The sequence below is a fragment of the Podarcis cretensis genome, assembly GCF_951804945.1.
Source record: "Podarcis cretensis genome assembly, chromosome: 2".
NCBI lineage: Eukaryota > Metazoa > Chordata > Lepidosauria > Squamata > Lacertidae > Podarcis > Podarcis cretensis.
Window position 1 is genome coordinate 30,005,170 of NC_137171.1, and position 14,349 is coordinate 30,019,518.

General features: G+C 47.5%; 2 protein-coding genes across 2 annotated transcripts in view; one reads left to right on the forward strand and one right to left on the reverse strand.

Annotated features, from left to right (window-relative positions):
* Positions 1-14,349, forward strand: part of LOC307209943 (uncharacterized protein) — a 501,253-nt gene that overhangs the window by 393,139 nt on the left and 93,765 nt on the right. The gene's annotated exons all lie outside the window — the stretch shown is intronic.
* Positions 1-14,349, reverse strand: part of LOC307209914 (E3 ubiquitin-protein ligase RNF213-like) — a 111,023-nt gene that overhangs the window by 63,973 nt on the left and 32,701 nt on the right. The window contains exons 13-18 of the mRNA XM_079965299.1: positions 13,836-13,989; positions 13,532-13,687; positions 5,395-5,493; positions 3,725-3,847; positions 2,481-2,658; positions 1,030-1,203 (exon numbers count right to left, since the gene is read on the reverse strand). Coding sequence (XP_079821425.1) covers positions 1,030-1,203; positions 2,481-2,658; positions 3,725-3,847; positions 5,395-5,493; positions 13,532-13,687; positions 13,836-13,989 — 884 coding nt within the window. The remainder of the gene's footprint in view (positions 1-1,029; positions 1,204-2,480; positions 2,659-3,724; positions 3,848-5,394; positions 5,494-13,531; positions 13,688-13,835; positions 13,990-14,349) is intronic.

Genomic DNA, 14,349 nt, shown 5'->3' on the forward strand with positions numbered 1-14,349 from the left:
AGAGCAATGGGTGTGGTGCCTGAGGATGAACAGAATCTTCCATCTCTCCTCAGTCAGGGCACTCCATTTCTGTGCTGCTGTGCTGGAGGGAACCACAACCACAACTGTATAGTGAGCATAGAAACACTGGATGTTGGCAGAAGTGTGGAGCTTGTCAGCACAACCCATCACGAGGCTAGATACCAAGGAAGAGGGTATTTCTGCTCTATGACATACATAATGGGAAACACTAGTTGAGGAAAAATGAAGTGATCTGCCTCTCCTTGTCAAGCACATCCCACACCCAAAGCTTCTGTGTAAAACTTCTGTGGTTGGGGCAGGAAGGCTAAAAAGGTTTGGCTGTTGGAAGGTGCCAGTGTGCCTGGTTGACAACAGGTCAGATCAGTGCCTTAGAAGGCTTCCCTTCTCTTGGTTAGCATAAATTGGAGGATGCTTCTCCTTTATGCCAAACAACAGGAGAAAAGCTACATTACTAAGCAAGGGATGCTAGCAATAATAACTGTGGGGTGGTAATGTTTTCATTGTTACTATGTTATGTATTGTAAACTGCCCTGTGACCCTCAGGTAAAGGGCAGTATGAAAATTTAATAACTTATTTATTTAATGATAATAATAATAAAATAATAGTAGGGGCAGCATGACTGCTCTTCTCTTTTTCTGCTCTTCAGAATGGAAAAGAGGCACTTTCATGCTCAACAGCAGAAGTAAACCTTTCTAGTGTGCAGGTCCAGCTATCTGTAAGCCAGGTGGATCTGAACCTCCTGCCTCGGAAGAGAAAGGTGAAAGTAAATGTGAGCCCTATTGAAGCTAAGGGGTGTTCTGCCTACCTTAATTAGCTAACACTTTTAACTAATTGAGTACCCCTGGCTAAATGCTCATGACATCCTTTCTCATTTTCTGCCTTTGTCTCTCAGTTGGATTCACTATTTCTGATACTCTGATGCAAGCATAAAAAAAATATGCAATATATTTTAAAAGCCTATTGATTGATTTATATTTTACACATGAAGGGATAAAAAACTCACTTACTTAATTCCCAAATGGATACAAATTGCTCCTTGCACTTTATAATTAATTCCAAATGTCTAATTAAGATCTGGCCTGTCATGAGATTGTCATAAATTTCTTTATGTACGGACTCAGTGATCTTCATTAATTCCTTGGCATCAGCAGTAAGTTGGCTCAGGAAGTCCCCACTTCCTCCTGTGAGATTGGTCAGATATTAAAAACAAGCAAATAAACAGTTTTCATTATTGTGCTATAAACCAGTACATACGGTACTTAGTAACTACATCGAATGTCCCTTTTAAGTTTTGAAACATTTTACTTAGATATAATAATGATACCTAGTTAAAAAAAACAAACCACACAAAAAAGAATTGTAACAATCTGGAAGAAATCAATACCTTCCTCTACTTACAAAAACTGTCAGTGAAAACAAACCAAATCATAAAAAAAACACACAAACCCCTCCACAAGTGGCCTGGAGGCTGGCAACATGAGAACAGACCTTTTCTATGATGGCTCCCCATTTTTCAAATGCTCTCCTCAGGGAGGCTCATCTGGCACCTTCGTTACATATCTTTAGGTGCTGGGCAGATGCTTTCCTCTATAACCAGGCCCTTGGCCTTTAACTATATGTGGCCTTTTCAGTGTGGGTGGGATGTTTTAATGTATTTCTCTTTCTTCTTGGTTTTAATGTATCTATGTGGGGTTTACTGTCTATTTGTTTGGTTGTTAAGTCACTTTGGATTGCACTGAGGAAGATAAAGAGAGTAACAAATATAATAAATAAAATAAAACATATAACCTATACAGAGCAATAAACCATTTTTTTTAAGTGATACTCCTTTTCCACAATGTCAAGCTCAATTCCATTTTATTCACAGGAGTTTTTAATCTCACTTGCCATGGTATCCCTGGGGACTGCTTAGCCATTCCTCAGTGAGCCTGAGGATTTCCTCTCAAACATGGTCCTCACTCCATATATATTTAATACTCTGTTTGCCAGATGCAAACAGAGCCAAACAAAACCTACCTCCCCATCCCTTCTTCAGCTCCAAGCTGAAGAGGGACAGTGGAGACACACAGGCTGGTGGGCGAAGACATAAGCAGACATACTTCTGCCTCCCCTCACGGGTTCTCCCCATGTCCAGAATGCAGGAGGGAGGCAGGTGCGTGTGTGCAGCTCAGAATGCCACAGAGACAGAGCAAACAGACATGGCTCTGGCTCCTGTCACCAGCTCTAAGCTGGAAATGGGAAGTGGAGGCACATTGGCTTTCCTCTGCTCCCAAAAGTGACCAGATTGCCTGATTTGCCTATCTTTGGCTCTAAGCTAGAGGAAGGGAAAGGTGCAGGGCAACTGTAAGGTTATTTGACTCTGTTTTGATAATGTACTTTCCTCCATTGGGTACTACTAAAATATTTTTTCTTGCTGTCCATAAAACATCGTTCCCAATTAAGTACTACATGTGAATACCTTTGAAGGTGAAAAGATGCTTGGTGTCCGGCCAAACAAGGAGATGATGCAAAACACCTTCAAGGTCACTCAGAGGTTTTCCTTCTTTATCAGTTGGCCATGATTTTGTGATGACAGCAGATGCAAGCTTACCCGGCTTGCTCAAGTTGTAAGAGGCCATCAGGCCAAGGAGATCACTCTTTTAAGACATAAAAATATGTAAAGAATTGAATGGCAATGAGTTCATGATAATGCAAGCTCTCAAATTTGCCACATCATCTAAGCTCATAGAGGGTAAGTGTTAATTTCATTATGCAGCTCCATTCTGTCCAACCTCAGTGATTTCAGTGGAACTAATGCCCAAATATGTCACGTTAAATCAATAGTTTCATGCTGCATGCTTAAAAAACAACAACACCTTTTTAATCCTTCCCTCTTTTGCTGCAGGTCTGACAAAAGTTGCCCCCACCAAAGACCTGTTATTATTAGTTGTTTAGCAATGAAAACTCGCCAGTGGTTTCTTTGACAAATGCAAATGAAACTTTTGGAAAAGCAATTTTAATCTCACCCCACATTGCTTCCCTGTCACAATCCACAGGTTGGTGGGTGACTGTATCCAGCAGGGAGCTTACCCCATACGTATAGTTGTCCCCTTGCAATGATTTCCCAGAGTTCTGCATTGTGTGGGAAGACTACACAAATAGAAACAACTCCCTGCTCCTACTGGACACCCTCCAACTTGTGGGGAACAGGGGCTTTTCAAAGCTAGCGTGCTCATTCCCATTTCCCTCTCACGAGCTGATTGAACACAGCAGACAAATGCTTGAGTAGGGCTACTCTTTGTCAGGAGAGCTGTGTTCTGTAACCTCTATTTCAAGTGGCTGCTGCACCATAGAAATGAGAGTACGGGTAGATCTAAGCCACGGTTAGCCTTAAAGGTAAAGGTAAAGGGATCTCTGATCATTAGGTCCAGTCATGGATGACTCTGGGGTTGTGGTGCTCATCTCGCTTTACTGGCCGAGGGAGCCGGCATACAGCTTCCGGGTCATGTGGCCAGCATGAGTAAGCTGCTTCTGGCAAACCAGAGCAGCACACAGAAATGCCGTTTACCTTCCCACCGGAGCGGTACCTATTTATCTACTTGCATTTTGATGTGCTTTCGAACTGCTAGGTTGGCCTTAGGGAGAAATATATGTATCTTGGTTTGTATTTTAGACTGTGAAAGTACTAATCATGGTTTGGTGCAGTGACCAAACTGAACCTACCTTGTATTCTAAGTTAACAGCTTCTATGGCACAACTTTCAAAAGATTTGCCAATCAGAGGCTCATATTTTTCAAAATCTGAAAGGAAGTAGCAGTAGGATTTAATCTGCTGAAGTGGAGGTACCTGTCAGGGAAGAATATAAAAAATAGTATCACTGATTCCAGATATTTGCATTGATCAGAAAGAGAAAATAAGCAATGGGAAGAAAGGTGCTGCAATAAAAGAAAATCAATGTTATTCTTCTAGCATTTAAAATTATTTCTATGTACAAAACCAAGCATACTTTTGCCCCTTTATGTTATGAACCATATATTGAATATATTGGATTCTATCCAGCACTGCATAAAATTAATGCAAGAGGGCTTCCCTTTCCTCTCTTCTCCCCACGCACCTCCCAAAATCTGCTCCAGAGGGTCCCCCAGCCTTCTGGAGCAGATTTTGAGGATTCATGGGGGACTGCAGGAGAGTTCCATTGTGCAAGCAGAAGTCTGCTCCAATAAAAGAACAGCAGTTTTGGATACAGTCCATTGTCTCTTGTGTTTAAAGACAAACTAGGAAGTAAATCTGGGAGGCATATATAACCAAACTTATCTAACTATCTATCCATTAATTAATTAAATTTCTCACCCGTGCTTTATCATATGGCCCCAAGACAAGTTACCATAATGCAATATAAAGTGATGAATTCAGTGTAGTGCTACGGCAATTGTTTTTCAACTTGACAGATGGAACAATTCCCTTTCCCCTCCCCTTGAGCACTGTTCTGGGGGAGATAATTTCAGGCGGGGCAGGAAGAAAAGGAGAGAAAAATCCCATTATGCTAGTGGAAGCCGTTGTACTGGCTTCTGTTAACAGGATTTGTTAGCTGAATCCCACCCACAGTTATAAAAGCAGATGAAACAATTAACTATCATAAAGATGAGTAGTAAAGCTAAAGGTACCCCTGCCCGTATGGGCCAGTCTTGACAGACTCTAGGGTTGTGCGCTCATCTCACTCTAGAGGCCGGGAGCCGGCACCGTCCGCAGACACTTCCGGGTCACATGGCCAGTGTGACATCGCTGCTCTGGCGAGCCAGCACCAGCGCAGCACATGGAACGCCGTTTACCTTTCCACTATAACGTGGTACCTATTTATCTACTTGCACTTTTTTAAGGGTGCTTTTGAACTGCTAGGTGGGCAGGAGCTGGGACCGAAAGACGGGAGCTTACCCCGCCGCGGGGATTCGAACCACCGACCATACGATCGGCAAGTCCTAGGCACTGTGGTTTTACCCACAGCGCCACCCGCATCCCTAAAGATGAGTAAAGCTATACTAATCAGAACTGCAGACACGAATATAAGATAGTGGCATACCTGCTCTGTCTAAAAGGAAAGACAAATATTCATTTTCTGTTTGAAAATGTATGCATATGACCTGCAGAGAGCTTTGAAGCTCTGACACGAATAAGCAATAAGCAAAGAAAATTAAACCAAGTATTACTTTGATATAGTGGTGGCAAAATGGAAAAGGAAAAGTGTCACAAAAATGCTATATAAGAGAGTTTCCAAATATGATAATGGAAGGTAACAGGGGCAGCATAACAAATACATTAAAATTAAATGTTCAGTTATAATCAATAGTCTCACATGAAAAGCTGAGCCTAAATACTATCTTCGTGTATCTTGGTACCTGCTTGATTCTGCTTTGCATGTCTTTAATTAAAGTTCCCTTCCAGTCCTCTGTGAGGTTTGCATCACGAAAATTAATTTTCAAAAATCGATTCCATGCCTAAAAAAGAAAATGCATTTAATATAAAAGCAAATATCTAAGGATACAAGAGGATTTGGAAAGTTTATTCAACTTATATGCCAAAAGTTTCCCACCTTCAGCATCACAATCTACTAAGAGACAGGATATAGTCTAAAGCATAGGTGGCAAAACTTTTTTTGACCCAAGGGCCACATTGCCTTGAGACAAACCATAGGCTGTGTACAAAATGTAGGTGGGACCAATAGCAAATAATGGGGGCAGCCATTCTCTCACACACATACATACATACAGCACACACACATATACAGACAGGCACACATTGTTCCCCACTCTTCAGTGAACACATACAGACCAGAAAAGGAGAAGGATGGTGGCAGCATTTTCCTTTCCATCAGTGCTGGGAGAGGCAGAGAAGTTTAAATCTTTTTTAACAGAGGCCTAGTGCAGCTCCACAAGGCACAAAAGCAGTAATGGGACTAGAAGGAATAGGTTTTTTTCCTCTTCCTCCTGCCCAGAATTCTCCAGAACTGCATGAGCAAGTTCTGGTCACTGTTGAAGATCCCAGAACAGCTTCATTAGAGCTGCGCAAAGTGAAGACTGGAACGAACAGGAGCACTCCAGAAACCCAAGCAATACTGGAGTGCTCTAGGGACAGTGGGCTTTGATGGTTAGGTTTCTTTTGTTTGGTTCTGCTGATACCACCATCATGGAACAGGAGATGTGGCTGTTTAAAAAGCTTTAGGGACCAGTTCCAGCCAATGGGGCAGAGTTTATAATTTCTCCCCTAAACATGCAGGTAACAGAGCAGCATAGGTTTCCAATTCTAGCCTTATGCAGGCTTATTCCCATTGCCTTCAACATCTGCAGGGCATACGGAGGTCAACTTGTGAAGGGAAGAGCCTCCAGCACCCATGGAAATTCTCCATAAATTGGGGGTGAGATAGGCAAAATCATGTGGTATCCCCTTGGTATGGTCTACCACTGTAGCTTTCCCTCCCAAGGTCCCCTTATGATCATGTGGACATGAAAAGAATAAATCCCCTGTCTTTCCCCAGCCTCTACAAATCTTTGACTGCAACATGTGATGGGTAATCTTCAACCCAAAAGGAATACATGCAAGCCATGAATATCATGCCATTTCATCTCCCCCAGCCAACTGGTAATGATGTTGAGTATCAGTACTCCAAAGACTAAAAATTCAAAACTGGACATTCCAAATATGAAGTTCTCTTTGAGACATAAAAGCCAGCTAGAGGAAAGGAAACATTTGTTGTACTGCGTTATATTTATTATATTCATTTTTTTTAGAACAGCTTTGGTGTATTATAAATAAAGAAGAACAAAGAGAATAGTAATGACAATAGTATGTAAAAACGTAATGTCACTTTAGCAACTCCAAAGGAGGGAGGGATTTCCAAAAAAAAGAAAGAAAGACAACGTGCATCAAAGGAGAGGCAAGCGAGACACTGCCCTTACATCTTGGCTGAGGCATTTGTCACCAAAAGGTTAGTCAATAGGAGAAGAAAAAGAACTACATGCTCCAAGCTCTCTAAGTTTCCATGGGCTGAATTGCAAATACATAGATTCTCCTATGCAAGACTTCAGAGCCACCAAGGAGATGGAAGAGACCCAGAGAGAAACACTCCCTTGAGAGTAACACCCTGGAAAACAAACTGCTTTGCAGCACTGGCCTGTTTCTTGCTATGTGCAGGTAAGGCACAGCAGGCACCACCAGGGCAGACAAGAGTATTTGGGCAACCATGACTCTACAGCAGAACAGGCTTATAGCGTCCTGTAATGGTATAGTGTGGTTACTCGTGCGTAAACTGCCTCCACTTCGATTAGATGGTTTGCTCAAACATGTTCAGGGTTAGAGCTCGCCCTCCGTGACCTGTTAGTCACTTGCAGAATCTGCCAGTGGGCGTTTCTTGAATCTCTTCCAGCATAAAAGCTGCTTGACCCCAAGTCTCCGCCTATGTTCCCTGCGCGGAACGCGTCTGCGCAAGTAAGGGGATGGCAAGGGCGTGCCAGCGCTCTCTCCGCTGGTTTCGGTTGAAGGGTCTTGGAGCCCTGACACCGATTCCTCCATCTCCTCTCTATTGGTGTCACGCTGAATTCCTTCCCCCCGACTGGTTCCCTCTCCGGCATCGCTCTGGAGCCCTGCCTCCGCTTTTCGCTCTGATGTCAGTTCCCTGACATCCACCTCCCCCCCAGGACCCCCTCCACCCCCAGCCTGACCCGGTGACGTGACCTTGTCCCCACCTTCAGCCGACGATGCAGGGAACCCTCGAAAGGAGCTGTCGTCATCATCCGAGGACTCAAACCCCGCTTCCCACCCGCCCCGGTTTCTGATGGGAGGGGCTTCCCAATCTGATTCCTCCTCTCCTGACAACTCCCCTCCTTCCTCTGGCGACGCTGGAAAACCCACAAAATCCTCCTCCTCATCATTGGTGGTGGCAAATTGTTCCTCCCAGAATCTCTCCAGAGGTTTGGGCTTCCTCGGATACCTGTTGTGGAACTCTTCCACTAGATACCCACCATCTATTTCCCCTTCTGGAACCCACGTGTTTTCTGACTCGGGCTCCCCCTCCCACGCTACTAGGTATTCCACCTGCCGCCCCCGCCACCGCGAATCCAGGATCTCCATTATCTGCTGGTGGTGTTCCTTCTCTTCCAGTGGTGGGTGTCTGAGCCCTTCTCCTCCTACCTCCCGGACTCTCCGCTCCCCTCGGTACGGCGAGAGCAGTGACCTATGAAATACCGGGTGGATTTTCATGTTGTCTGGCAACTTGAGCCTGAATGCCACCGGGTTGACTTGGTGTATCACCTCGAAAGGCCCCAGCCGCTTCGGCCGGAGTTTCTTACACCCACCCTTGAAGGGCAATCCTTGAGTGGATAACCACACCCGGTCCCCCACCCTAATGGTCTCCCCTTCCTGGCGACGTTTATCCGCTTGCCTCTTGTACTCTTCCTTGGCCCTTTCCAGATTCATCTTAAGCTGCTGGTGCAGTGCTTCCATTTCTTCCACAAACTGCTCTGCGGCGGGCACGCTCCACTCTTCCTCCCCCCTCCCGGGAAAGGCCCTGGGGTGACACCCATAATTAGCCAAGAATGGGCTCATCCCCGTGGTCACATGCTCCGCATTGTTATACGCAAACTCGGCCAGTGCTAGCTTATCTACCCAGTCGTTCTGCCTCTCGTTGACGTAACAGCGGAGATATTGCTGCAATATGCTGTTCGCCCTCTCTGCCTGCCCGTTAGTTTCCGGGTGCCTCGCCGTCGAGAATCCCACCTCCACCTGCAATAAGCTCATAAGCTTCCTCCAGAACCTCGAGGTAAATTGTTTCCCTCGATCAGAGATAACCCTTGAAGGAGCTCCATGCAACCTGAAGATGTGAGTAACAAACAGTTGTGCGGTTTCCTCGGCTGTCACCGCATGAGAGCATGCTATAAAATGGCACATCTTAGTTAGCAGATCTACTACTACCATGACTGCTGTCTTACCTCTGGATTTGGGCAAATCTGTCATGAAATCTATTGATACCACCCCCCAGGGTCTCCCCGGCGTGGGCAAGGGTTCTAGTAACCCTGCCAGGGCTGCCCGCTCCCCCTTGGCTCTTTGGCAGCGGTCACACCCTCGTACATACTCTCGTACGTCTTCCCTCACCTTCGGCCACCAAAACTCCCTAGTGACCAGTAACATGGTCTTGTGTTGCCCAAAGTGTCCCGCTGTAGGGTTGTCGTGAAGTTGTCGGAGCACCCTTTCCCGTAAGGCCCCCCCGGGCACATACATTGCTCCCTTGTAATACAGTAACCCTTCCCTTACCTCGAAGTCCCCCCGGTCTCTCCCATTTTCCCTTAGTTCCCTGATTCTGGTTTGGGCAAATTCATCCTGGCGAATCAACTCGGTTAGTTCTCGTTTCCCAACCAACGCCCCCCCACAAACCCATCGTTCCTCAGGGAACACATGTCGAGCGTCCGGTGGTCTTCCTCCTTCCGTGTACTCCGGTTTCCGTGAAAGCGCGTCTGCTCTCACGTTCTCTTGCCCTGGCACGTACTTGATCTCAAAGAAGAACTTGGAGAACTCCTGTGCCCACCGAATCTGTCGCTGGTTGAGCACTCGCGCTGTCCTCCAATATTCCAAGTTCTTGTGGTCAGTGCAAACCTGGATCTTGTGCTGAGCCCCTATCAGGAGATGTCTCCACTGGCGAAACGCGGCATAAATAGCTAACAGTTCACGATCATACACCGTGTAGTTCTGTTCCGATTCGTTCAGCTTCCTTGAGAAGAAGGCGCACGGCCTCCATGTGTCTTGGGCCGGTCCCGGCTGGAGCAACACCGCTCCTATCGCTCTGTCCGACGCGTCGGTCTCTAGCCTCATCAGTTTCTGCAGATCCACGTGCAGGAGCTGTTCCTCCGAGGCGAACGCCTGCTTTAGCCCCTCAAAGGCACGTTGGGCCCCTTCCGTCCAGACGAACTTCTTTTTGCTACTGAGACAATCCGTGATGGGTGCGGTTAAGTGGGCGAAGTTCTTGATGAACTTCCGGTAGAAGTTGCTGAACCCAAGGAACCTCTGGACATCCTTCCGGGTTTTAGGAGCCTTCCATTCCAGCACTGCCTGCACCTTGCCGGGGTCCATGGCTAGGCCTCTGTCTGACAACCTGTATCCCAGAAATTCCACTTCCTTGGCGTGAAACTGGCACTTTTCCAGCTTGACCCACAGTTGGTGCTCTCGTAGCCTTTTCAGCACTTCCCTGACGTCCTGGACATGCTGTTTTTCATTGTCCGAATAGATCAGGACGTCGTCCAGAAATGCTACGCAGTTCTTGTACAGCAGGGGAGCACATGGTGCATGAAGCTTTGAAAACAGGCAGAGCCTGACTGTAATCCAAATGGCATAACTAAATATTCAAAGGCCCCCAGGGGGGTGAACATGGTGGTTTTCCATTCGTCCCCCTCTCTCATTCGAATCAGATTGTAGCCCCCCCTAAGGTCCAGCTTGGTAAAAATCTTACCCTTCCTTACCCTGGTCAGAATATCATCAATTCTGGGCATTGGGAAGGTCACGGGTTCTGATACCAGGTTTAATTTTCGATAGTCCACGATGAGCCTCGGCTGATCCGTGTTTTTCTTATCCACAAAAAACACAGGGCTGCCCCCCACTGCCTTAGATTCTCTTATAAACCCCCCTTTTCAAGTTCTTGTCTATAAAGTCTCGCAACTCCTGTCGGACATGGCATACAGCTTACCCACCGGCAGCTGTGCCCCAGGGAGAAGGTTGATTTGGCAGTCGAAGGGCCTATGTGGCGGCAGCCTGTCCGCTTCCCTCTCGCTGAAGACCTCTTGTAAGTCTGTGTACTGTGGCGGCACCTTCCCTTTCTGCTCCAGCGTGGTTGCTGCTGCTCTGGCCAACCTCACCCTGGGCTTCTCCCCTCCTAGACAGTGTTCCAAACAGTGGGCTGACCCGAAGGTGACCGTGCGTTGGTGCCACGCCACCACTGGATCATGTAGCACTAGCCAGCTCATCCCCAGTATTATTGGGGGTCCCGCCAGTGTGGCCACATGAAAGGCTATGGTTTCTGTGTGCCTGGACACACTCATTCTCATTGGCGGGGTTTGATGTGTCACCTCTCCCCCTAGCAACTCTCTGCCATCTATCGTGGTGACTTGGAGTGGGAAATCCAGTGGCAGCAAGTGGATCTGGTGCTCCAGCGCAAACTCCTTACTAAAAAAATTACAGGAGCTCCCTGAGTCCAACATTGCCTTCACCTTGACTGGGTGTCCATTTGGGAGTTCTAGCGTCACCTCTATCGCTATAGAAACCTTGGGTGGGTCCGGTTGGGGCACTTCAATTAGTTGCTCGCTTGGCTGCTGCGCCCCCCTGTGGGCAGTCAAGTGCTGGCGTTTTCCTGCACCTTGTCTTCTGCCCCCTCCGCCTCATTTCCAGCGGCCCCCACCATCCCTTGCCAAGCCTTTCTTTGTGGGCAGACCCTGGCAAAGTGTCCTGGCCGTTGGCAGAGGAAACATTTCTTGGAGTTTCTCCCAGCCTTTGCCTCCCTTTTGACTATTTGGTGGGCGCTCGGCACCTCGCGTGCGCGCGCCCCATCAATTTCCATTGGCACCACGTCATTGGAAGGCTGCCTTGGCATCTCAGGAATGCGGTAGTCAGGGCAATGCTCCCCTCTCCCTTCCCGCCTTTCCAAAGCGCGCGCTTCCTGGCGAGAGCCTATCGCCAGCGCAGATTTTGTCAGCTGATCCATAGTCTCCGGGCGGGGCGCGCGGGAGAGCTCATCTTTAACGGCTGGGGACAACCCCTCCTTAAACAGCATTCGTATGGGCGGGCTGTCCATATCCCATTCAAGCCTGTGTATTAGCATCGCAAAGCGGGACCAATAGTCTCTAACGGAAAGGTCCCCCTGCTTACATCTCATCAGCTCCCGTTGGGTCACACTCTCCCCCAATTGGCTGGAATACATAGCGTCCATCGCCTGAAAAAACTTCCGGACGTCCTTCATGGCGGGGTTATGCGCGGCCATTAGGGGTCTAACCCATTCCCTCGCGCTGCCCTCAAGATGCCCCACAATATAAGCCACTTGCGCCGCCTCGTCAGCAAAATCATCATGCTGCAGCTGCAGTGCGTACTCTATTTCTGTCCGGAATCCATTATATTCTTGGGGTTTTCCCCCAAACTTGTGTACCAGTCCGGGCACCTTCTTTGCCACTGGGGTGGGTCTCACCTGTGCGTCCTGGGTGCGCCTCTCATCCAGCCACGCCATCAGCAGTGCTACATGCCGTTCCAGCTCCTGGTTCCTCTTCACCAGGTCCTGCGCCCCCGCAGCTGCCTCCGCTGCCCCGGCGCCTCCTGTCTGGCTCATGTTTCCACTGCTTACTCACGAGTAACAGCAAGAGACTGGCAGATTGCTGTAATGGTATAGTGTGGTTACTCGTGCGTAAACTGCCTCCACTTCGATTAGATGGTTTGCTCAAACATGTTCAGGGTTAGAGCTCGCCCTCCGTGACCTGTTAGTCACTTGCAGAATCTGCCAGTGGGCGTTTCTTGAATCTCTTCCAGCATAAAAGCTGCTTGACCCCAAGTCTCCGCCTATGTTCCCTGCGCGGAACGCGTCTGCGCAAGTAAGGGGATGGCAAGGGCGTGCCAGCGCTCTCTCCGCTGGTTTCGGTTGAAGGGTCTTGGAGCCCTGACACCGATTCCTCCATCTCCTCTCTATTGGTGTCACGCTGAATTCCTTCCCCCCGACTGGTTCCCTCTCAGGCATCGCCCTGGAGCCCTGCCTCCGCTTTTCGCTCTGATGTCAGTTCCCTGACACGTCCCCTCCAACAGCCTTCGTGTATCATTTACACTTGAAATCAGCCTTGTAGTCACACCAATTGATGGCTACAGTCAAGCCTCATTGCAGTGCAGCCATTTTTTATGGAAGGGTGGAATACAGCTAGGGATGGAAGGCAAAACCCTGTCAAGACACACACACCAAATATGCCTCCTATGCTGGACTTATGCTTGAAAATGGGATCTTTTGAAGTCATGCATATCCTTGTTGACAACCCTCTGGGGCCAATGTGTCAGTGATGGGCTGAGCCAAGGTTGGCATGGGCAGGGTCTCTCTCTCTCTCTCTCACTCACACACACACAAACACACACTGACATACACATGCAATCAGGCACCACACACATTCAGATTCTCTCCCCGCCTCCCCTGTGATTAGGCTTGAAAAGGTATTTTAACTCCAGCTCCCCAGCTACATTGTCCACAAAGATTGACCACCCCACACACAGCAATTATGCTGGAAAACAGCCTTCTAGCAACATGAATAGAAGGCTATTCCTCCTCTAGAGTGATAAGCTTTGGAGAGATTAGTCTTGCATCTTCTACAAAGCTACCCCAAAATAAAGCACATTCTTAATCCAAACAATATTCTCTGTGAGGTTGGCTAACACATCAGAAGCAGCAACTGATATCGCTCCACAAAGGCCAAAAAGACTACTGGGGGAGGGGAACATCTACAAGAAAATAGTGTGGAGTTCCAGATTACAAACCTCAAGCTCCATTGGAAAAGTAAGCTCTACAATTAGATGTGAACCAGGTTTCAGCATATGTGCTGGTAGAACAACACGAAACCAGACCCTGGTAGTATTACGAAGTCCTTGGTATACTGTCTTTGGAGTATTCTGCATAGCCTTGTCTCTTGAAGCCTATTGTGAAGAAAATAAAGAATTACAAACTGTTGAACCAAAGAACAACTTTCTGCTAAGCTAGCCACGTGAAGAGAGGCAATACCCAACCCATTCGGTTCATCAGCAACCATCTCAAATAACAAACAGCATACAGAGAGATGCTCACCTCCGAAGGTGCAAATTCAAAAATCCTTGAAAAAATGCGGACAGAAATAGCTGGTATCTTGTAATATTGTAGCATCAGGAATTTTCTGCACATTTTCTCATGAAGTCTTTGGCAGACAGTCACATATGAGTTCCAAGTGTCCTGCTGTAACAGTCTAAATTGTGGGAAATGCTTGTTATTTTTGCTAGATGGATTGGATTATGTCTAAAAATATAAGCACAACAAACAAAACCTGACAATCACTGTAGTGTGTCTAATACAGCTTTCATTTGTGCAATCCTAGAGAGTGCAAGGTAGGGACGCAGGTGGCGCTGTGGGTTAAAGCCTCAGCGCCTAGGGCTTGCCGATCGAAAGGTCGGCGGTTCGAATCCCTGCGGCGGGGTGCGCTCCCGCTGCTCGGTCCCAGCGCCTGCCAACCTAGCAGTTCGAAAGCACCTCCGGGTGCAAGTAGATAAATAGGGACCGCTTACCAGCGGGAAGGTAAACGGCGTTTCCGTGTGCGGCTCCGGCTCGC